Genomic DNA, 25,469 nt, shown 5'->3' on the forward strand with positions numbered 1-25,469 from the left:
TGGATCATTTCTCCCCGTCTTTGTCTGCACATTGGTGTGCACAGCCCTTTGTATTATCAAGGTTGACTTAGAAAAAAATGGAATTGTTGGTAGGTAAAAAAATATATACCACACAGCAACAGAGTTTGAATACTGATCCAGATCACCTGAAGACCTTCATTAGCATTTTAAAATGTGCTTCAGGCAGAGTTCTGAGGGACTACACGGACCGCTCTGCTTGTTATTTGAATTACTTAATACATTTTTCTTAAAGTGCATGCAATAGATGATTTTCTAAAATTGTGAAGGGATTTATGAAGTACCAACTTCTGCCCTCAGGGAAGACTACTTTTCAATAATAAACAACCTCTGTAACCTCAGGGAAGACATCCGACTCTACAAAGAGCAAGCTAACTTTTATTACCCCAAATGTAACTTTGGGATGAAATGCATTTTCAATTAAATGATGTCATAGTAAAAAAAAAACAAATTAACTGGGAACTTCTGGGAACCATTACTGCTGTACATTCAGCGATGCAATAACATTGAATGTGACATCTGACGGTTCCTATGGTGCAGAGAAATGAAGCCGACGCGGAAGTGCCAAAAGAGTTCAGTTCCGCAAATGGCCTCTTGAGGCTGGTTACAGAAGCGAGTCAACCCACAAAGACCTATCGTTAAAATGGCCAAAGTTACAGCAGAAATAAACACGTTTACAGCCGAGTACAAAAAACGTTGTAGCTTTGGCTTCACAGATGATACTTGTTCATAAGATCAAGTCGTTGTTGGTACAAAAAACGGAACATCACTAGCCTTAAGTCATTTTAGTTCAATAGATCGAAAGCACGACTAACTTTCTATTGGATTTTATCCAGCTAGTAATTGTGATTGGAATGTTGTGGTTTTTAACGGGTTAGAAATTAAAATAAACAAAGGCATTTCATCTCATGTGACATACTGTAACCCAGCGGTATGCAAATTGAATGCCACTTGGCACGCGGTACCAATGGAAAAAGAGACTTTTTTTGTAAATGTTGAAGCGCCCTCTCAAACGAACGTCAACATATACCCCTTTCGCAGCCATTGGCAGGTGGTCTGCCTGTTATTGACGGTAGTTTGAATATTTTTTTTATTATTATTGAAAAGCAAAAACACCTGCAGTTTTGTCATTTGCAGCTTGTTCTGTTTTATAGCCATTGTCGTGTTCATCCAATAAACTGCAACATAACTGATGCAACCTACCATGCGCCATCGCATTACCAAATGTGACGGTGCACCTCTTCTGTCTTCCGGACATCAAACGCCTCGCAGTTCTCGATCCATACACTTTTTCGTCGCCTTCTACGCAGTATTTCATTACAAAATGCAGACTGGCCTTCTTACTTATCGACAGCCAGAAACATATTTTTGTTCAACACATTTCAATAACCCTAAAAACCTTGTTTAGTCCATTTCCAGGCAATCAGAGCAGCATGGGAGTTTTTTTTTACAAAGCAGCACGGCCAGTGGCTTCATATCAGTGCGGCACCACCACTTCAACAAGGAAAATGTCACTTTTGATATCTCCACCTGGTCATTGTCAGAGTGGGGAGTCTAACCTGGATAATGAAGTAAAAAAAAAGAAAGGCTGTGGGAGGAAAAATGCTTTCTGGTCAAAGTTTGTGTCCTCTACAACCCTGCCTGATGCTGTCCATTTATTTCCATGCCTCCCGCACAGGCGACAAATGTGTCCGGAGGCATGATGTTGTCCGTCCGTCCATCCGGTTCATTCTTGTGAACGTAATATCTCAGGGATGCCTGAAAGGGAATTTCTTCAAATTTGGTACAAACACCCCCCCCCCCCCCCCCCCCCCCCCCCCCTGGTTGAACTGGTGGAGGTGACGAGTCAAAGGTTTCAAGGTCACTGCGACCTCACGCCCCGCTCTATTCTCGCGTCTTCAAAATTGTCGACTTGCCTTCAACTGATTTAGATTTGGTGGTCAAAGGTCACCGTGACCTCACACATAACATTTTAATTGGATTAAATGATGAAGGGATGGCCTTTTTTTGGACGTGCGGAGCCGTACAACCGCAAGGTGGTAATTCTATTGTCCCATTTGTTTTGTGTGTGTGTTATTATTATTTCCCTCCTTCTGTTTTGTTGTTCACTGCCATGTATTGTGTCATCATGTTTGAGTTTCTACATTTAATTTGGCTTTTTTTTTTTTTTTTTTAAGTTGTCGCCAGTATCCTCACCAACTTTGTTATTGGATCTCCTTGGAGATATTAAGAATGCACAGACACGTTTGTTTGTCAAGACAGCTCGCTGCATAACAATGACAGCATAAGTACAACACCAGCATGTGTTACTCATTAGACATTTAATCACTTCCAACAAGCATGTGCTCGCAAGCATTGTCAGTATTTCATGTCATGGTGTGTAGCCTGTAAGTAGACATAAAAGAGAGAAGCTCCCAACAAATCTTTGATCAGTTCAGTCGGCGTGAGACCAGATGATGTGTCATCATTGCGTGTACGGTATTTAATGCACTGCCATTACCGATCCATCAAAAGGTCTGCAGCCAGCCTGTAACTCTCTCAGACACGGTGACACAGATTGAGCTGTTGGTTATATATCAAACAACAAAACCATCGCTTCACAGTGACTTTACTTTATCTTCATGGCTTTTATACTCATTTGTTTCCCCCCCCCCTCCCCCCCTGTGTTTGTCATGTATGTGTCCTCTCATCCAGATGCTCCCTCCACTACCCCTATACCCACCACAGCCACAACCACCACCATCACCACTACCATCTCCTACCCCGAAGCCAATCAAGGTACAGTATCACCCACCCACAATCTGTTTATCTTATGTGTGTGTGTGTGTGTGTGTGTGTGTGTGTGTGTGTGTGTGTGTGTGCTCCCTTATCCCCCGCACAGCCTCGAATCACTCCATATATCTCCATCCTCATATTCATATGTTCCTATAACGATGGGTTAAGGTCACACAGGTTCTGTCATCATTCACCTTTTTTTTTAAAAAAAAGAAGCTTTTACAGTTAATTCAAAATCAACTTCTAACTGGATCTTTTAGCTTTTTTAGCTTTTTTGCCCCTGTCCACGCTGTATGCTAAGCTAAGCTAACGTCCTGACTACAGCGTCATTCTTAAAGCTTCTCTGAACCATATTCAGAGCATTAGAGAACTTTTCCCCCCCCCCATTTGTTCTTAAAGGATTATAGTATGTCCTTAAAGGCTGCATTTACACCGATAACACCGTCATTGCAGACTTTTTGTGCCACTCTTCAGTTCCCTCATGTTTCGCCCTTTTTGTCTGCATAGCGTTTTGACGAGCTATACGTGCATTTTTTTTTCTCCATGCTGCGTCTGCCATTTTGGTAGCTTCCTCTTAAATGCATGCTCACAATCTGGCAGCTGCTGCGTTTTTTTTTTTTAAATACAAATTGATGCCCAGAAATGTCCCAAACACAGTAAAAATGAAAAGAAAAGAGAATATTCACGCAGACAGAGGGCATCGTCAACGCCACACACTTCTAGTATCAGTCTGCACATTGCTTCTGATGAAAGTCATAACCATTCACCATTGTACGGTTGCCAACAATGCCATTGGCAATGCTTATTATGATTCTCTAATAAAATGCAGTTCTTTAAAAAACATTGGTTAACATGGAAACATGACAAGATAAAAAGAGACTGTGATGGACCGACCTCATCTATTGCAGTCAGACAAATTATGAGTAATTACAGTGCTCCTCTTTTCAAATAAGTGTGTGGGTGTGTACGGGTGTTTTGTGATTGAGAGGACAAATGGTAGGCCAAGGCCCAGCTTGTGTTGCTTTGTTTGTCAGTGTGCAACCCTCTCGGAGCAACCTGGTGGCTTTGTTCCCCAAATCCTTTCACCACAGGGGTTTTTTCATAACGGGGTTTGTGTTTTTAACGCAACAAAACTGCAAACCTCTCCATCACACAAGAAATCCATTAATTCTGTGTTGTAAATAGTAACGTGATATCCCCTGGCATGGCATGAGCAAACAAATGGAAGGCCGTACACCATAAACCATGGATACTGGATTGGCTGTGTGGTTATTGTATGGAGTTTGATAATTGTGCTATAACATTTAGTCACTGCAGAAACAAGAATCGCTCATTCATGGAGTAAATTATAGATCTATACTCTACGGGTTGCTAGGGTAGCAGTGGGGACGAACAATAACTAAACATGAGCGAAATTAGTCCCTTTAAATTGGCACATTTTTATCTTGCTCTTTCAGAAACTGAACTCTGGGCTATTGTGAGTGTAAATCTCCAAAGGGTGTAGATAGAAAACATCACTTTGTGCCTCAACTCAGAAATCAGCCTGAGCCCCAAATGCAATCAAAGCCTCTCTGACAGACCGCTCAATTGGAACAAATCTCACGAGTCTGGCAGAAATCACAACCATTGTGCTTGATTATGCCATCTGATTGGATTAAAGAGAATACCTATCTATGCGGGCTGATTGATAGCTCTCTTGCGTCAGATCAAAGAGCCTGGAGTCCGCACAGATCTGTTCTGATTATTCCTATTTTGACTGATTAACACTTGGATGTCTGCTGGTTATTGCTAATGTGCCTGCTGAGGATAAAAGAGTTCACTATATGGGTAAATAATAATACAAATATGTCGTTAAAGGTAAAATAAAAATGTGTAAGTTAGGCCATGAAGAAAGTGAGAAAAAACTAATACGAAATAAACTAGATTCCAATTACAAAAGAAAAGTTTATAATATCTCATTTAAAGGAGCTGTAACATTCTGACCATTAATATAGCAGCATACGACTATTAACTAAGTAAAGATATGGTGGACTAATGTCTCCCTCCATGTGTGTTATCCAAGCTTCTCCTTGATTTTTACCCCCTCAGATATACACTGTTTGCTCTGCCTGCGCTGTTAGCGCCGTTGTTGAGAGGCAATTGAAATGATCACCATTATTTCCTTTATGATATAAGTAATATTTGCGAGCATTGTGGCCACTGTTTGAAATGTATTTCATTTGTACTTCTGAGTGCTTTTAACTATAATTATGCATTGCTATGAGCAGATTATAAAGCATTCTAATCATCCCTACAGTGCATAATATGGGTGTTGTAGAACATGGTTACCAATATAATTTGCATGTGAATCCAAAATGCTAGCTCCGACTCTGCTTTCCACTCTACAACCACCTCCATACTTAATGACAGAGTAAGATAAGACGGAAAATACAGAAAAATGGCTGCGTACAGCGTGTTGGCGGGTTATTTCAGTCCCCGGTGAACGTGCGTTGAGACGTGTGGACTCCACCTGATAAAGCAAACCTAACGTCTTCAGTGCCAATATTTTCGGGTTAAAACAACCCACTTACAGTTTTCTTCCAGATGTCCTCTCTTTGCTTTCAACTATCAGAGGAATTCCATTATAACTGTGTATATAGATTGAAGGCGGACTCATATGGACCATAATTCGCTCTGCCAGTTGATTTTATGTGCCGCCCACCGCCGAATGAATTTACCAGAGTGGGGTTGAGATATTTTTTTCTTTCTATCAGTTACCCATTAGAGGGACAGAACAGAGCACTTAAAACAATCTATTAGAGCCCCAACACATGGCTCATAAGTGCTTGGCCGGGTTCTCCAAGTGACATGGGGAAATGACAATAGCTTATTTTCACTACTAAATACATTTCTTAATTGCGTAATTTCGCAGACCAAATCGTACAATTAGGACGTATTATTGATTGCCATTCACAGTCGCCCTTCATTTTTTCTTAACGACTTTCAGGAGCATGAATGTTCCGTTTCTCCTTCCTTACTTTTCGATGTGTGCTTTGCTGCATTCTGGGGGGGGGGGGGTTTCTGCCATTTCTGTGTCCGTGTGGTTGGAAAGATTTTTGTTGAAAAGCAACACGGTGTGCGTGCACGCTCTCTTTAGGGGGGGCAGCAGTCTATTGCTTTAGTGGTCGCCGGGGCCAAAAGGAGGTCTTTCTTTTGTGTAAAACGCAAGACCAAAAGTAGTCGTTTGTACATTCATCCTCACACATGTTCAAGCTATCTCATTACCGCAGCTCTCTTTCCCTCATCAACACAATATGACTAATCGTTCCCTAATTCAACACGTCGGCGAACGAACAATGCCACTTAAACCCTGAATGAGGGAAAAAAAAAAAAAAAAGATAATAGATGTGTACCTTGTGCAAATAAAACAATCTTCGCCAGGCTAGCATTACGTTTAATTGATGAAGGACCATAAGCGGGGCTGACAACCAATTAATTTAACCCACAGAACAACAAAACGGGCACGGAAGGGAAGAGAAACAAATATTTTGACTTTTGTCTGGGTCTTGAATCACATGAACACCATCTGGTGAAGTGTCTCCACCTCACATTGTCCGGTCTGACACGTGCACACAATGTGCCGGATAATGTGTGATATTGTTCCCACTTTGCTCAGTTTGATTCCTTGTCTTGTTTTAAAAGTGGAGCAGCCGGCCTTAACTAATTTGATTCGGGTCAATGGCGTGACATTCATGCAACCCTGAATATTATAGCTCTCATATAGCGCGTCATGTGGAAGCATATTGTTGTTTTTCGAGGTATAACTGCGCTCCACGATGACCAAAAAGAGACGACACTCATAGAAAAAGGGTACGGGGAGGTAATCAGCCAGCTATACAATATCTGAAAAGTAGCATCAGTGAAGACCATTTCTCTCTTCATTTGCACATATGCTCATAATTAGCACCGTACGGCTCCTTGACTACACGTAGTGTGTTAAAATGTGTTAAAATAGCTGCTAAATTGTACATGTACATCAAGCAGTCACCTCCTTTGCTGAAAAATGAAGCCAAGACTGAAGTGCGAAAATCTGCAGTTTCTCAAATGGCCACTCAAGGCGACCCTCATGTTAAAACGTCCTACTTTACACCCTGGTATGAAAATAACAGCTATAACTAATATCCTGGTTCATAACTCACCTATTTTAATTGAATATCGTTAGCTATGTCCTCCGCTCCGTCACCTCAGCTCCACCAACCTCTTTGCCCCATTTTTTGGATGAGCAGGATTTTACTTTGCCTCAGTTCAAATTGTAAAAAGTGAAAACAAGTTATTAACACCGTACGACAACAACAACAACAACAACAACATGATTAGTCAGTATATGCTGTTAGTTCCTCAGGATTCAGAACCTGTTGTTGTTTTTTTGTTTGTTTTTTTAGCAACATTCAACAGTTGTTAAAGTGTGAAATCTATTGTTGAAGAAAAGAGATCGCCGCCCCGTTTCTCTATCAACAGATCTCTGTGGGAGACGGAAACAATTCTGATATCTAGGAAACCACAAACAAAAGCCGAAGCAGGGAATGCAGGTTCGAGAAAGTGGATCCAACAAAAAAAAAAAAAAAGTAATCTCGCTGCCAGCGGGGACACCCGGCAAGCCCGTTGGCATTCTCAGCACCGCGGGGGTTCCACCTAATCCATTTCTGCCAATACAATTATGATTGGCATGCAGTTATCTCTACACGTTGAGCTGGATGTCATGTCACAGTAAGTCACCAATGGGCTCATGGTGAAGTGTGGCAACTGGTAATGGAGCCGATGCGGCCGCATCATATCTGTGAACGTCGGCGAGAACACTGCCGATGTCTCCGTTGACCTGTGAAGCTGGGGAGATGGTGGATGAGGAGGAGGCTGTTTAAAAATGGACAGGCAATCACTCAGCAGCAGACATACTGAATGGTCCCACATGGCTGCCCCCCCGCAGTGTAATGAGGGTTACCAGGCCATGCTGGCTTTCTGTTGACTGAGGCTTGCAGGGACGGAGGATTCATTTTAAATTTTAAAGCCGAGGAAGTAGCATGGCTTCTAGACTATTCTGTTCAATTCAATACCACGGAAATAAAGAATACTCCGGTCACTCATTTCCCCATTTCTATTTAATGCGTGGCCTTTATTAATCCGCGTGCACTTGTGTTCACGTGGACCCAAGCACGGCCCTTTTATTTAGCCTTCATTGAGACAAGTTTGCTGTTTTCAACCCTTTTTAGATGTACAGGCACAGTGTGTAGGATTTAGGGATGGATGGAGATGACTCAAGATTATTTTTTCAACATGTATTTGCTACTGCAGAGGACGGTACATAACCCGTGAATTGCCCTCTGGTATCTGTTTCTGCATCGTTGCTCCCTCAATAATGCCAAACGGCTCTTTATTCCATACATTATTTATGACATTACAGTTGGCGGCCTGCTGAGTTTCGTGTATTAAATTCCTGTTTGCTACTTTACTATTCAAGAGCTTTTCAAATCAACAGGAAAACATTGAACCTAAATTAATTACAACAAATCTCAAAACCATGAAAGACAATATACAAGAAGAAAAACCAGTAACGCGTGGTGGGCAAAGAGAGGCAACACCATTAAAATAATAAAAAACACATGTAGAATACAATATATATATAATCCATTAATTGACTTCTTGTGTGAGCACCACGTTGGTAACATAAGTGACCTTCAATTTGTCACAAACCAGCTGTGTAATGTGATTGTAACCAGTAAAAGTTTTAAAGTTTACTACATAAACAATTTAATCTCCAATGAAAACCACAAAACAGTGCCTATGCTGACGATAACTCTGTGTAACAACTGTAATCAGTTTAAATATAAAATTGCTCCAATGATGTAGAATGAGTTCGAAGCGGGCTACAATAAACCAATACGTGTCAAGAATACTGTTGCGTCTAAAAGAATGCCAATGCAATTAATATGCAACTGCAAATATCAGCCATTATTGATAACTGGTGAGCTAGCTCCCTGTTTGTTACATTAAATTGATACGCCTCAAACATTTCGTACATCTCTCAATCATCGTGGTAGGTTGATTGGGTAGATGGGCTGTTTTTTGTTTTATTAGTTGGCCTTGTCGCAAAGGATACTGATGATTTAATTAAATTAGAATCAGCTAGACATGTGGTAATCTTAAGGTAAAACTTAACTGGCTAACTTGCTTATTCGAGTTAGAAGCACTTTGCACTTTAAGTATGAAATCCCTTCAGTGTTGTTACTGCGGCGTGACTCAACCACATATGCTAATACATTGTCAGTGTAACGGCCGGCCTGTGGCATTATTGAGCACTGACTTGTCTCAGCTACTCGAGGACCTAGAAGAGGAATGGGTCCTTGGAGGCCTCGGTGACTCTGAAACGGACTGAAAGCAGTCTCACCTTGCGAGATGGTTCCCCCCGTACCCTGAGCCTCTGGCGGCAGAGCCCAGGTTTGGCATTGGCCTACTGCTCCCCGAATAATTACACATAGCGAGCACCGTTCTCTCCTACACAAACATCGCTGTGTCTTTAATAGCTTTCCGGCACTTTCTCATGTCTCCGCTGAGACACAGGGCCAAAGAAACCTAAGGCACGCTAATGTACACTTAGCCTCTTGGAATAACATTACGGCTGTTGAAACTGTCCTATTTGAACACAATTTGCCTTTTATGCCGATGATTTGACTAAATGTCTGCATGTTTTTTTATTGTGTTAGAAATTTTCTCTCACGCAGACGCACTTTGTTATTCACTCGGAGAGCAATGATTTCGGACGGGCCCCCTTTATGTTGGTGTGCAGGCATCTCCATCAAAAAGGGTTTTTAAATGGCATGCACAGATTTCAGTCTGGGCAAGGTGCGACCCCTGCTTCTGTTTCCCAGGAGTGTAGTCTGTAGTCTCAATGTAGGTAATGATGCACAGGTCAAACCAAACACTGGACTTTCACCCAGGAAACTGACATTGGTGTCCCATTTGAAACTAAGCCAGTGTGGACTTATTTCAGTTGTATTACGGTAACCTCCGTTCTCTGTGAAAAAAAGGTTATTTAACATGACAAAATGTACTTATTTTACCCCAAGCTACAATCTTTTCCTCAACCTGACTTGGCAATTGTGTTGCATAAATAAACGCTCATTTTGAAAAGCGACCGTGTGTACACAACGAGCAGAAACTGTATGTTTCCATTTATTTTTGAAAAGACACTATGCGTGTACAACTGACATGCAGTCCCTGACTCACCCAGAACTGATGCTTGAGGGGCCCTTAGAGGGTCAGAGTTCGAAGATTAGGGCCACTGGCCGTTCTGCCGTAATTGACGAGTAATGCTGCGTTCACACCAAAAGCGTTGCGGATATCCGCAACGCTTTTGGTGTGAACGCAGCATTAGGGTGTTGGAATATTTTACCCACGCCCAGTTAAACTCTTTTTACTTTGAGTCGCTGCCACGCCAAACATTTTCCTTTTGCAAATAGATGGCGAAGCGTTTTCCAAGTCATGTCCTGATACACTGGGACAAGCCGCACAATGATTTCCTCTTGATAGTTTGTCTTTTCTTCCAACCAAAGCTGCCTAAAGCACGTGATAATAGTCTCTTCCATATCTCCTCAAGCAGTAGCCCCCCCCCCCCGTCCCCTCTGAGTGGAACGTCCAGTGTGTGCAATGGAAAGTGTATTTGTGTGTCTGTAAGCTTATGTTTATCTCTGCACTGCCTTTGGTTCCCTTTGATTTCCCTTAAGCCTTATGTCTTTTGTCATGTTCTGGTCTTCTGAATGCTTGCTTATGGGTGTCATTTGTTTTCTCCCCCTGCCCCTGCCTCCTCCCCATTTCTCTTTTTATTTGCATGCTGTTCCTCCTGTTCCACACCTCCCTCCTCAACTGCCATGTCCTGTCCTTGTGTGCTCAGACACTGGGCCCAGCACTGAACCTGCAGCTCATGGTTGGTATCTCTACTTTCCTCTTTTTGTCTCTTTTTTGACTTGTATGCTTTCTCTGCAGCATGCTTACTGTTAACTGTTGTTGCACAGTTGACAGTTACGCCGGGCTGCCCAGCCTGGAAAATATCATCTGTGTGCCGGGTTTCAGTCGTTTATCGATCCAGCTGACCTGTCTCGGAGCACCTGTCAAGGAACAGTCGGGCTGTTTTGTTGTTTTTGCTGCATTAATTGTGCCAAAAAGATGTTTATGTCACATACTGTCACTGCATAGAGCCATGCAGAGCATACAAAAGAAAAAGCCTCTCATCCTCTTCGGTGGAACTGCATTTGTGGAATGGTTGCACCAACTAACCAATTACAGTGTTTCCCTGAAGGTGTCACAGAGGAATAAAACCCACTCTGAGGCCAGGCCTGATTATATCAACAGCATGAAATGATTCTGTGCAGAGGCAAAAATAGACCTCATTTACTCGTTTTCATTAATTTGAATGAAGATGATATGCATCATTTTCTCATTTTGCCTAATTTGCATCCCCTTTTTTTCATTATTTCGTGGCAGCAGTTTCATAATTAGTGTGAACAAATCCATGAACGCTTGGTCACAAACTTTCTATTAAGCATGTGCTCAGTTTTGCTCCATCAGGACATTTTCAACTGACCTCCCTTGCTATAAATGTCAAATGATATGGGGCTGTGCAGCGACAAAAAAAAAAAAAGGAGCTACGGTCCCCTGACCCTCCTCGTTTGTGCTTATTAATCCATCCAACCAAACATTATCTTATGCTTACCTGGGGCGGGGGAAAGCAGGTTTATCAGGGATAACTTCTTAAGAAAGGTGTCCAGGAGGCATCCAGATCAGATGCCCGAACCACCTCAGTGAACCCTTTTTTGACGCAAGGGTGCGGCGGCTCTACTTCGAGCTCCCTCCGGACGCTTGAGCTCCTCAACTTATCTCTAAGGCTGAACCCAGCCACTACTCCAAAAAGGACACTATCCTCCCTTAGCTGCGCCTTGAGATGCAGAATCGGTGAGAAAGGGACAACCCTGAACAACCCTTGGGGTATTTGGTCCAACTAATTATATATATATATATATATATATATATATATATATATATATATATATATATATAGGCAGACAAAACATACACGCTGATTGAATAACCAAAAATCAAGAAGAACACGGTTTTGCCAGGATACTTGGTTGTCATAAAAACAATGTCAATGATTCCATTGCTTTGTTTCTTTTAGTTTCTTTTCAATGGAATGGTCAGATATGATAAAAAATAAAAGATGGGGCCAGACGGGCTCAGGGGTGACGTGTAAACAACAAAGTGTCCTACAGAATCAGAAGCAGCCATCTTATCTTTTTAAATGATAAAAATGTGATGATTCACACGCACGAGGGGATCGGTTTACATGAGATGGGCAGGTTTTTTTTTGCTCTTCTAATGCAATTTGAATTATTTGTTTTACAATTCATGGCTCGAGTCACGGTGCCTCTTGTACTGAGGGTTTTACAATTAAATTAGCCTTTTTAACTGTGAGCGCACGACTGAGGGATCCATTTGATTTTACAGTGAGAATCCAATCCAGAGGGACGTTTTAACACTATGTACCCAATACCATTTCAATAATACGTTCATCAAATAACTATGTTTGATTGGTGTTGAGCCCTTTTCTTTGTTCGTGCAAGGGTTTTCGTACTTATTTTGTCCACACAGTATTACATTGCAATGTACAATCGGCACCTCGGTTCCATATGCTGTGATGAAACAGAAAATATCCCTTTGAACAACTGGTTTTGCGTTGGCTTCACATGTTGGACCAACACATTACCACTCCCAACTCGACAAATACAGACTCTTGGTAAGTGTCACGAAGCTACAAACGATGACCTTCTAGAGGTCGACCTCTAGCGTCACCTTTGGTCGCGTCGGGGACGGCGTGCCAAATATGTGCTTCATACGTGTATCGTGTCTCTTAAAAATTCAATTCATAGGCGGTTAGATTCAGGCAACATAATACTTAGTTAGGAAAAGAGCATTGGTTGATGTTAAATTATTCTTCGCGCCCCGTTATCATGCAATATCAAAGTGTAGATGATTTAATTACATTTTAAAGCACCTTGTTGCATAAATGCCAAAGCAAATAAAGAGAAGTTCCGTCTCTACAGTAATGCTTGATATCTCGCGTTTCTAAAATATTTTCTAATTTATGCATGCATGAATTGAATTAACGATGTAATCAGTATAAATTGGCATGTTTAATAATTCACACTGATGGTGTCGGGGATGTGAGGCGGTTGAAGTGCCTCCTGACATGGCGTCGATTTCTTGTGTCAGACAGACACGCCTGCAGCTCTCTCCCTGTAAATGATGTTGGCAGCTTGTATTGGCCAGGCCGCAGATGCTTTATTCTCCTATTTGTGAGATTTGTTGTCAACATTTATGAGTTTTTGAATGGTTTCCCCAGATGCTGTACTGTATCTCAGCGGTTCATAAGTGTTGAGCTGCGCCTTGAAATACCGTTCTAGTGCAGCAAGGGAGGACGCACATTTTAAATCTATATATGCTTGAAATTGTACTAGAAATGTTGAACTAATTGCAATAAACAGAGGCTCAAGATTGCGGATATTGTAAGGCCAGTGTTCAAGTTGCGTGACGTATCTTAATATTTTTCACAAACTTCAAAATATAATCCATTAAACTCACTTATGTATCTATCTATTCGTCTTATCTTAAAGACATCTCCATCTTCAGCCCGAAGAAACCACAAGGCTGCTCCATTTTTTTTTATTTATCTTTTTTTGTCAAAGCAATAAAAGAAATTAAAGATTGAAATAACTGTTGCTGTGGAAACGGCGACATCATCTGTGATGTGTGTGTGTGGGGGGGGGGGGAGGAGCTACATTTTTTCTTTTTCTTTTATGAACCGCTCTTAGTCCGAGACCTGTTTGTCAGGGGCTGATGCCCCGGACAACATGGCCCCCAGGATCACTGAGCCACTCAAACTCCTCCACCACGTTAAGGTGGCGATTCGCGGAGGAGAAAAGATACATGTTTTTACATTTGGGGTTGAGTCCACCGGAGCCAGAGTGGAATCCGGTGGACTCAACCCAAATGTAAAAACATGTATTTTTTCCAGCGTGCAAGCAGTAGAGAGAGGGGTAGGCGGCGGAGACGTTGGTGTCCAGGAGAACTGGAGCACGGCCCGTCAAGCAGTTGTTTTTTTTGTGTGCAATGTGTTTTTCACAATATTCAAAATGGTGGAAAATATCTAAGTAGGTGGAGCTTAATGCTCCGATTTACTTTTTTGTCGTGAAGACTACTTTGTTGTCGTGCAGACTTTAAGAACACCTATAGAGAACCCCCACCTATGACCAACGGACTAGAAAAGTGTGCCACACTTCTAGTCAATTGGTGTTCTGAATCACCAAAATTGTATATTTCCTCACCGTAGTATTTTAAATATATCATCAACTATGTTCGCTGCTGTAATCCATATAATAACATTATATCAGCAGCGTGGTCCGGTCCCTGGACTTTACAGAGCTCTGAAGTGAGTTTCAGCTCATCGGGGCTCTCTCCAGCTTGACTGTTCAGGTTCATTGTCACATTTCGTTTTTCTTTTTTTTTTTTTTTGGGCTGCAGCGGGCAGCTGCTTTCAGTGAAGAAGCTCTGATGAACCCACTGCACACATGCAGAGACTAGCTGGTGAACATTGTGCAGCCTGTCGTAGCTAAAAGAGCCAGATATCTCCCCCTGAAGAGCTGGTAGAGATCAAAAACAGAGTCAATATTAGAGCAACCCTTTTCTAACTAAAAAGGTGATGATAAATGTTGTATGTTGTTTGGCTAATTAAGGCAGTTGTTGCAAAGTTTAAATTAATTGAAAAAATATGTTTTGAAGACCTGTCACTTTGTTTACAGCTTCTGTTTACAGTAGACGTGAAAGGGGTCAGATATATATATTCTGTTTCATGAGTGTTGAGTGTTGTCTTTTTGATTTGTAGTAAAAAAAAAAAGCATTTCCCTTTAATAATATAAGTGTAAAGGGCAAAAGAACATGGGCTTAAAGCAGATGAATGGGTTTTCAAGGTTGATTGATGGAAATGGGATTTCATTAATATGCATACACGATTTGGTGAATGAACATTAGTGAAGGGTTCAGGTGTTGTATCGAATATTTAAATATAATTAACTCTCACTTATTCCACAGGGCTTATGTTGATGTGAAATCTGGCTCTCGGTAGAAATGTAAGACAGTTTCTTTTTTCGGCTGACTAATCACGTTTCGACCCTTGAAATGAAACGGCAGACACACACACACACACACACACACACACACACACACACACAGAGCCCTGAAACATGTCTAAATGCAGTCCTTAAATACAAGCTCACGACATATCGATCACATTTTAACACGTGAAATTATTCTCACTTTTTCCCTGAAGGTTAAAACCTGCTTTGTTCTGAAAATAGCATTGCGCCCCCCCCCCCCCCCCCCCCCCCCCCCCCCCCCCCCCTCCAGGAGATAAAACCATAAATCCGGCTTCTCTATAGAGGTTACCAACAATGAGCTTACAGTGAGAATAGGATGTTGGTAAGACGCCTTTCCCTTTAAGTATATTCAAGGTCAGCATTTAGACGTACATTAAATTCAAATACAGATCAAGTGTCGGTCCCCTGTTAACACCCACAAAAGTGCCGAAGTCAATCTCTCTGTGTTCGCAAAAGCATGCTATGCGCGTGCCACTGTTGGAAAAAAAACAAAAGCTTAAACATCATAAAAACAATTCCAAAATTGTTGTTTGTGTGCTTATACATCAAGGTAAAAGTTTAACTTTGAAACGGCTATGTTATTGATGTTTTAATATTAGCAATGGGGCAAATTTGGAAGGTGTCACTCGTAGGGATGAACCCACAAACGGGTGCCAGAACAAAGCTCTTAGATTTTGCCCCAACACCTAAGTGATGTAACCCAATCAGAGCTTTGACTAAATGTACCTGTGCAGGCTTGCAACTCAATTGTAGTCAAGTACGTATACGATATTTACTGAGCTGTGGAAATACAACACTGTACTAAAGGCCATTTTGTATAGTCAAATTTTGTATAGTCAAAATTCAATAATGTTAACTCAACATGTTCTCTCAACATGAATGGATAACTTGAGTATACATGAACTTCAAATACAATACATTAACAGTATTATCTATAAAATAATCAAACAAACAAGAATCAAATCAGCAGCAGATTTCTTAACCAAATATACATGCTCTAGAGAAAATAATAATGTATCCTATTATATCTCTTGGATGTTAACTTTTATTTCAAGGAATCAATGTGTTGGTACATTAGGGACCATAATACTCAGGCGTGTGTGGTGCTAAATGTCAGATTTTACATTTATTGCTTGGTTTCTTCCAAATAATCAGGACATATCGCCTATTCTGGTAAACAAAATAAAAGAATCAGCTGATTAATAATACTGTGTGAACTAAGTTACACCATCCAAATGTGCAGGAACCATCGGGGCAGCGTTCTGTGACTGCCGGACCAACAAGTATGTAAATATTCACAGCTTGATTCTGCCGCCCTCTAGTGGCCCAAAAATACCCAGTTATTGCAAGTTCAACAAGTTTAAACAGGAGAGTCCTAAATATCAATCAAGCTCAGGCTGTTCACACCAACACGGTCCTGAGGCGAGAGAGAGGTCTGATCCGGCAGTTCCTCGTGTGGGCGTCCGTCCCGAATACAATACAGACGGCGTTCCAGTAAACAGTGAATCACTTTGTTCCGACTTGGATTTCAAGCCCTGATTCAACGGATATCGACAGTGGTGAGTCACCACCGACGGTCAATGCAAAGATAATGCCATCAATAGCAGCGTGTCCCCCTGGAGGTAGAGCGGGCCACTCGGTAGACCATGAGGAAGTTGTGAAAATGAAGACAAAGAATCCACGGACGTGAAAGCGTGCGATGTCTGTAGCAATACCTTTTTTATGGCTGTTTAATTTGCTTTTGTCGGGGTATACGCATTTCACGGAGGTCTGATACCATGGAAACGCAGCTGCAGCTAATGATAATTACAACAAATACGTTTGACTAAAGAAAGGTTAATGGGTTGCATTAACAATAGTCAATTGTGTTTAGAGTTCTGACAAACTGGCACACTTAATCAAAAATAATCAGGGGTGGATGTGTGGCTCTGGAGGTAATGGAGGTAATATGGTAAATAACCCTTTAATAGTGTTAGCTGTCACAGGGGTGACGCCCTGCTTCAGCAAAGACTGCGTATACGTGCATGAGCCTCCAGTTGGTCAATGTAAAAACGGCCTGTACATGCAGCTGGTCAGTACAAAAGATAATAATGTACTTTATTGATCCCACAGAGGGGAACTTCTTCTCTGCATTTGACCAAACATTAGTTATTAAGGAGCAGTGGGCTGCAGTGTCTTGCTCAAGGGCACTGGGGAACTATGGGGAGAGCAGGGGATCGAACCGGGTACCTTGTGTTTGCGGGTCACCACTCGAGTTGGGTTTATACTGTTGTACAGTAGACATGCCGTCGCCCATTGGTCTGTGCATGCCGTCGCCATCTTGGTTTTTGGAGCATTTTATTTTATTTTATTTTATTTTTTTTAGGTGACCAAAATTTCACATTTGTTTTTTGGTAACTGAAAAAAAAGGAGTTCAAAGTTCTCAGACAAAAACACGGACGTCTCCCATTTCGGACAATGGCGTGGTAACGAGCCGTCAATCACAAGTTAGCCACGTCCTAAAGCTTTATCGTCTATTTTAATCTAAACTAGACCATCATTTAGTAGATGAACCATCATGCTGCATTGATATTGTACCTCTTCTATACAATCAGACTTAATTTTGCGACAAGGGGGATTGACCTGACCCCCCCTTGCTGGCTATTTGAATATAATGCAATTTTAAGGCACTTCATAGGCTTCACTTCTCAGAACTGGATAACAGTTTTGTTGTTTTCATAAAAAAATAAACTTCATTTGTGATAATTTACAAGTGCATTTCATGAAGTGCTCCCTTTAAGTGGTCCGATGTGAGGTCCCGTGACAGGGGTGTCGTATGTGTACAGATTGTAAAGCCCTTTGTGATATTGGGCTATACAAAATTGAATATGATGAATAATGTGGGTGTCAACCGGGAAACCTTTTAATAATCCCTGGTTTATTTGGGGAAAAAGGCAAAATGCACGTGTACGTTTCTGAGCCCCAGTGTGACACCAAGTCAGAGCCTTTAGAAAAAGCATCCGCGCTGACCGCCTCCCGCTCCCCCATATCCCTCGCAAATGTTGTTGCCATGGTGATGCCCCGCTTGTCGCGGACTAAAAAAGAGAGAGAGGAAGCTGAGACACTATTGAGCTCGAAGGCACTTCTCGAGATTGTCCATTTCCCTCTAAAATAGGCCAGGTACGGGGGAAGTGGCGCGGAGGGCAGCCGGGGAACAAATTAAACATGCGAAGAAGAGGCTCTGAGATGAGCTGGAGAAGTGGGTGTTGAAACGTTGTGTTCTTAGAAATTAAGCTTTTGCTCCAAAGCTGAAATGAAATGAGAGAGAGAGAGAGAGAAAGCGTAAAAAAAAAATTCCGTCATAATGACTGATTTTATTATGCATGTGGATAAACACCGCTGCACTTCTGGCTCTCGGAAGCTCTTCTGGTACAAAGTCGTTTTTTTCACCCTGTGAGAGCCGCGGAGTTAAAGGCGCTTCGTTTGAAAAGCAAAAGCTACAGAGAGCGTTACATAAACGCTCACGTGGTAGAAAGAGCGACATCAACTCGTAGAACAGAGGAGGGAACAAACAGAGTTCATGACAAAGCCTTTCTCGCTTACACAAAGCAGTCTTCATGAGAGCAATACAATTACCTCCTTAAACAATGTGCCACACAAATTAAACAAGGTGGGGTTGGGAACCTTTTTTAATTCCCTCTCAACCATTGTGAATTGAGATTTGATTTAATGGAAAATGCCAAAATGAAGTTGACTTCTTTTGGTTGGCTCTTTCGGAGGATGGGATGGAGGACGCCTAGAGAGATGTGTTACTGTGCTGAACATCAAGTATTTCTAATATTCTGTCAGTGTATCGAATGCAATTCCCGATCACAGTGTGTTCCGATGACATGCTGTTTACTGTAAAGTCAACGCGGTTTAGTTGTGTTAATTCGGCGTAACGCAGTAAATAATGCTTCCACCAACATGACTCGCATCACTTTGAGACATTTCAAAGACAAAACCTCCAGAGAAGCCGGTCAAAAATGGTCCCGCGGCAATTCTTCACTGAGCCGGAGCCATCGCTCCCACAGTGTTGCCCTCAACAGTCCAGTCAATAATCATGGCTTTGCTTTGTGGAGGATTTTCTTTTGTGTCCGTGTTGCCTGCGTGAATCGACTCGTTAAAAAAAAAAGAAAATGCACATGGTCCAGCGTTCTGGACTGTTGAGTGTCGGAGCAGCGTTTTGCTCTTCTCATCTCACTTCCTTCTCCTCACTCTTAATGAAAGGGCATGCTGGTCGAAGATGTCAGTTGCTTTAGCTGATGGCTAGCCGCACTGACTAATTTCCCATCCGGAGAGGTGAGAGCGTCTGGAAAGGACACACCTGCCAACGCTGCTGTCAGCAAAGCGTGTGGAAGCAGTGGGATAATTGAGCCGCGCTCCGAGATCTAATAGTGGAGAGAGGAGAGGAATACAGCACTGTAATGGCCACTTTGCTCACAGCAGGATTGTGGCAGGTGAAGCGCGGGACCTTTCTCTTTAATCCAAGGACTCAGCTGTCACATTTGGATGTCATTAAAGAGACGAGGCATTCATTAAATGACAAGGCCACACTGTGTCGAATTACCATCGGGTATTGATGTGCAACAAATGTAGCGATTGTTTCTTCGGACTCTTGATTACTGCTGCATGGGGCAGCTAACTTGGGGAAGTATTATGTAGAGGATGTGTGTGTGTGTGTGTGTGTGTGTGTCTTGTGTCTCGTAATACCTGCTGAGTATGGAAACGATTGGGGAAGACTTGGCCAGATTCCAATAGCTGTCCTTTTGTCTTGAAGACTGAGTCCTTGCAGCGGTGCGCAGGTGATTCTGGGCTAACTGACTATCAAAAGGCCCAGATGGCGTTGCCAACATCACTGACTGCCTGACATATTGGTAGGTTAAAGGGACACAGTGGCAATTTCTTTTCTATTTTTCTGACAGTCAAGGCATTAGTATGATGACTGTGTGCATAAGAAAAATATTCTTTTGGTTTGATGGGTTTTTTTGGCCTTTGAAAGCGGAGAACCCGATTTATGGAATTAGCATTAAAAAAAAAGAGTCACAGAGTACACAGAGAACATAATGGTGGAATCGGAGCAACCTACTCCCTCCAGTGATAAAGTAGCAGCTTCTCTGATGTCAAGCGAGGATAAACATCCATAAATCATAGCGTAGTGTTGACCAGCGCTGACCACTGTGCTATCCGTCTCTGCTCCATAGACTCTCATGCAGTCGATTCATTTTCTTCATGTACAGGCTGGTTTTGTAGATCACGGTTTAATATTTTATGTTATAGTGATTTTTTATTAATTTTTTTACCAGGAGATGTTGGAAGGTGATGTACATAACTAACTTTAGGAGAGTACGCTAGCACATCATTAGCAAGCGTTAGCATTATAATATGTGTTAAGGGAGTGCAGTTAGGGACACCGTGGGCTCCGTGTTAGCTCTCACAGCTTGAGTAGCAAAGGGTCAATTCAGCGTGACTCTCAATTCTGCATTCACCAACATGGAAAGAAATAAAGGGATAAAACCAGAATGACTGACACCATTTGCACTTCCTGTTTACGGTACCCAAAGCATGATGGGATCTACTGTTAATAAGAAAAGGGATGAACAACCTGAGTGACCAAATCCAGGAAGCGTAGCTTTTATAATCTCTTTATTTTGGTTTTAGAACTTTGTATTTGTTGAGTGTATCACTCCTCTGTGCATTTATATTTAATGCATAGAGTAGTGTGTTAAAAAAAAATACCCAACCAATATTCAGCTGCATAAAACGTTTTCTTGTGCAGTACTAGTAAACATGACATTTTCCGAGTAACCTATCAATATATGACATTCCATGCCGAATACTATATGCCATAAACCTGTGAATAAGAGAGTGAAAACTCAGCAAATACAGATGAGGGCTGAAAGGATTTTGGTTCAATACCCTTTTCAGCATTAGCACAGAAGCTGCATTTCCTGGGTCCACGCGGGTCCACAAATATGTGGTCAGGCTAAAAAGGTGTGCTTCTGAAATGGAAAGGCAGATTTTATTTTTTATTTTTTCTTAGAATTCTCTTCGGATGACAGAGATGTCAATAGGTCGGTAACCTACGACTGTGTAGCTGCAGGAATATTACAAAAAGTTCATCTTGTTTCCCACGTTCACTTCATTGTGATTTTAAGTAAGAAGGAACCGGTCTCACAGAAGGTTTGCAGCTCATAAAGGTTATGTCATTTAGTTATGAGTACGCAACTTCCTAAGGCGTCAGAGTACTCAGTTTACTTCTTTGTTGTTATGCAACACGTTAGATTGCAATTCAAGTGATTTAATCACAAATAAGGAATACACTTGTAGCTGGTTGAATCCTGGAGGAGATGCTCCCAATATCAACTGTAGAGTCTCCATCTTTCTCTGTGGTCATTCAAATAAAATCCCTACGATGCATAACAAAATTCCTAATTCATTCCTAAATTTCAGACGCCGTCGTATTCAATGACAACAGAGTCAATGCATTCAAAAGGTAAAGAGTGCACGAGGCCACGTGCCCTCGGGACAATGCACAATACAATTATTATTTTTGGTAACGCCGTAAAGTAACATTACCCAACAACTAGTTTGTGAGGTGTCATCGGCGCCACTCTGGGATGGATGCCTTTATCGTGTGTGTCTCATGCGGGCAACACAGAGATGGATGCGTTGGTGTCTTTGAGACTCGCAGCCCGGTGGCTTGACGCCGCCTTCGGGGCTCTCTTCAAATGAGGCAAACATATGCTGCATTAATTAGTTTCAGACACACAATCGAGTGAGGCAGGTGACAAAGTGAAGTGAACCTCCAAGGTTCCGTCTGGCTTTCGCATGGCGAAGTCGACCGGGGGCCTGTGACATGAGATCTATTTAATTAGTCCGCACAGCAAAGTTAAACATTTCCAACAGGAGGTCAACAAGTGGCAGACGGTTTCTTTTTTTATGTGACTTTTTGGGGGTCCAAAGGGTCAGCAGGGGTATTGCGATATATATATATATATATACTGGTATGGATGATAACCGTGACGCTTAAAAGTAATACACATATGATAATGCCGTGTCAATAATCCAGGTTCTTCTGGTTGCCTTTTCACTAACTACTGCTGCCATTGTTCTTTATTACACTCTCCACCTGCCCTACACTCGGAATTTGAGTGTAATTCATATGCCCCCAAAAAATAAAATAAGATATACATTTGAATGATAACCTTAATATTTATTTATCTTATTTTATTCATTTATTTATTTTATCCTGAATTATTTCGGACACAATAATCATGTGAATGAAAATCTGATATAAGGACAGAGCATATGTACATTTTAGGTTCAGAAAGTCCATCCTATACATGGTCTATCATACTTTTTTGTTAGAAGATGTTCAAATGTACCTAATATTACTATATTGTTAGTAAGTAAATTCTATTAAAATCTGTATACTGGTCTAATGTCCTTGCTTTTATTAAAACAGTTTGAAGCAGACCACACAATCTACCTGTCAATCATCCCAGCTCTGCCACCTGCTGTAATGTTAACACAGCCTGCTGCCACGTTATCTCTCACATGCCCTGAACAACCCTCTTACTAACGATGCAGTGTAATATGCTGTAATCATAAAAAAAATAGTGGTATTGTTGGCAAAAAAATAAATAAATCATATTATGTTCTTGGAATGTGGTCCCTGGAGTCATTGTCTCCAGGGACCACATTCCAAGAGTCTTAGTGCAGTCTAATAGTTCAATATTTTTGTCTGGACTAAAGTGGTGAATTCGACTGACCAATTATTGTCTGCACGTTGTGTAATATCCTCTATTGGCTCCCAATGTGTGGTGCTGGGTATGTCTATTAAATGGTAAAACATTTCTCAGATACAATGCAGTTTGTATGCATTCATATTATATGTATTTTTCTGCGTTAATGATGATCATAATTTGGTTGGCACTCTGAGCTCCAAGCCGGCAGACGCAGCAGGTGGTGAGTTGTAGTTGCAAAAAAAAATAGTATCCCAGGGCACGTGACCTGCATATTCCTTGCTTTTGAATGCTCTTATTATAATTTGCATTTAGGCTCAGTGTTGTCATGACAGCAGCCAAAGTCTTGCAACTTTCATCTGAGACAGTTGTACTGTCTGTTGTTGTTGTTGTGGTTGTAGTTGTTTATTTTAAGCTCGGCTGGGCCATTAGTGTACGAAGGACATGAAAAGAAAACTAAATTATAGATTTTGTAAGGAAACACCGTCACACATTTTCCAAAAGAATGGAAAATCACATCTGAGAGGAAATTGAAATTGATTATTAATCATTGCAAAAGTATCCGCTTCTTCCCCATTTCCCCTCTCAGCTAATGCTTCCTCCCGAGGTGTTGGTACTTCTCTCTTGTGCCATTCTGACGTTTCCCATGATGCCACAGCCAGGGCTTTTTCATTGCAAGGATATTGTTTTTAAACGATATATTAATAAACAATAGCCTCAGCGTTTTAGTGTAAATAGGACAAAACCCATTCGTGGAGATCATCCATTGTTACTGGCTTTATTTTTTTTCCCCTGACACCATCCATGCATGTAAACCGGTCTGGATTAGAGGCCGACACCCTGCACTCAGCCACGTTATAGGATTTTATTATCACTGCCGTTTTTTTTTTGTCAGCGTTGCTACACCTGGCGGAGATTGTGCCACAACAATGCTCCTCAAAGACGGCCGGAATGGCATGACAAAGCCCCCCGCGTACCCCCGGACTAAGATAACAAAGGAAATATCCCGCTAGGCACAACTTTACATAATGGCTGAAATCCGTTTTTTCTTTTTTTGTCTTTTTCTCGTGGCTTAGCAGCCGAACTTTGCGGAGCAAAAAGGTCAAACCTCATAAAGTCCTTTTTTAATGCACCGCGATGAAGACCATGTCCACACGGATTGGGAACAACCGCCTTTAACACACATTGCACTTACTCTTATTTAAGTCGCTGCGATTAGACAATTACAAGAAACTTCAATTATAATAGCCCTTTTGAGACCCCCCACCGACACTGTTTACATACATCCTCGTTTCCTCTGGGGGGGGGGGGGCCGTCTTTGTGCACAGTATGTGTGAGCATTTTTTACATATTTATTTAAACCTTTATTTAACCAGGTGAGTCCCATTGAGATTTTCGAGGGTGACCTTGCCAAGAAACACATAGTTACAAACAAAAAACACAGAGCAAGACAAGTTAAAAGAAACTTAAAATTAAGAGACAGTGGCATAACACTGCACGCAAAGGAGTCATCATAGTTAGTCCAGCACTAACTCTGGAAAGAGGCTCTGCCAAAGCAAGCGGCACAGCACAGTATACCTCCTGGTTTTTACAGAAGAAGAAGAAGAAGAAGAAGAAGAAGAAGAAGAAGAAGAAGAAGAAGAAGAAGAAGAAGCAGCAGCGGGGTTGGAACCTGGAGGCTACGCTGAGTCACAAATCCCGTTCTTTTCCACCGCACATCAACTTCTAAATGAAAAGCGTAAACACGGAGTGCGCCTGGGAGAGACGTTATTCTTCTTCCTTTTTCTGGTAATGCGCGGCGTGTGTCTGTGGAGCAGAGCTGCATTATGCAACCGGGCAATGACATGTCTCTCTCTCTCTCTCTCTGAACAGTAGTCAGCATCCTGTAGCTAAACCTAAGAAAAATAATAGCAGCACTCTGTCGATATCCCACGATACTATTTGTTATGCTGTTCGATCGTAGAGGCCGTAAAAAGCACACACAGGGCGGGCGTCTTGAAACTTAATTGGATTTAGTCTGTCTGACAACTTTCCTTGAGGATCTTGATTATTTCTGCTCAATCCATCTTTTTTTATGGATTTAAAATAAAAACCTTTAACCTCCTTAAGTGTACGTTTAAAGTGAATACTGGATACACAGTTTAAATTGAGTTTAGATGTTGTGGTGCAACAGAATTAAATGTAATCCAGGTTTAGACCAAGCTAAACCAACGTTTATTTTTATGTAACAGTTTTTCATATTAAGCTAGTTTAAAGTTTGGTACCACTTGATTAAAGCTCAAATATGATTTGATAGGGTTTTGTTTTTTTTTAAAAACCTGATGAGCATCAACAAAGCAGATTGACTTGATGGACACACCCAGACCGTAACTATAGCGACAGATTAGAGAAGGCAATAACCTGCTAAATGCCCTCACGGTGTTCGCTGCACACATATAGGCCTCACCACAACATATTCTTTTATTTGTGGATTTATTATTGAGTCAGTGAGGCGAGATATGAAAGTTTCGTGTCGACAGATCATGTCCGTGCATCGACCTTGACCGGAGAATGGCCTCCAGTCTGTTTACTGCACGTATGTAAATGTGGCCATTGTCTCAGGCTCTTTTTTTTTTTTTTTTTTTCCTGGATTAGCCCCTCATTTCCTTGGCACAGTTCCTTCACCCAGGGA

General features: G+C 41.6%; 1 protein-coding gene across 3 annotated transcripts in view; it reads left to right on the forward strand.

The window, feature by feature from the left end:
• Window positions 1–25,469, forward strand: part of cadm1a (cell adhesion molecule 1a) — a 330,464-nt gene that overhangs the window by 292,482 nt on the left and 12,513 nt on the right. For 2 of the 3 annotated variants that reach the window (XM_034550066.1, XM_034550067.1), the window contains 2 exons: window positions 2,713–2,796; window positions 10,718–10,750. In XM_034550066.1, the coding sequence (XP_034405957.1) occupies window positions 2,713–2,796; window positions 10,718–10,750 (117 nt within the window). The remainder of the gene's footprint in view (window positions 1–2,712; window positions 2,797–10,717; window positions 10,751–25,469) is intronic. The other variant, XM_034550068.1, reaches the window with a different exon arrangement.

This window comes from Cyclopterus lumpus, chromosome 14 (genome assembly GCF_009769545.1).
Source record: "Cyclopterus lumpus isolate fCycLum1 chromosome 14, fCycLum1.pri, whole genome shotgun sequence".
NCBI lineage: Eukaryota > Metazoa > Chordata > Actinopteri > Perciformes > Cyclopteridae > Cyclopterus > Cyclopterus lumpus.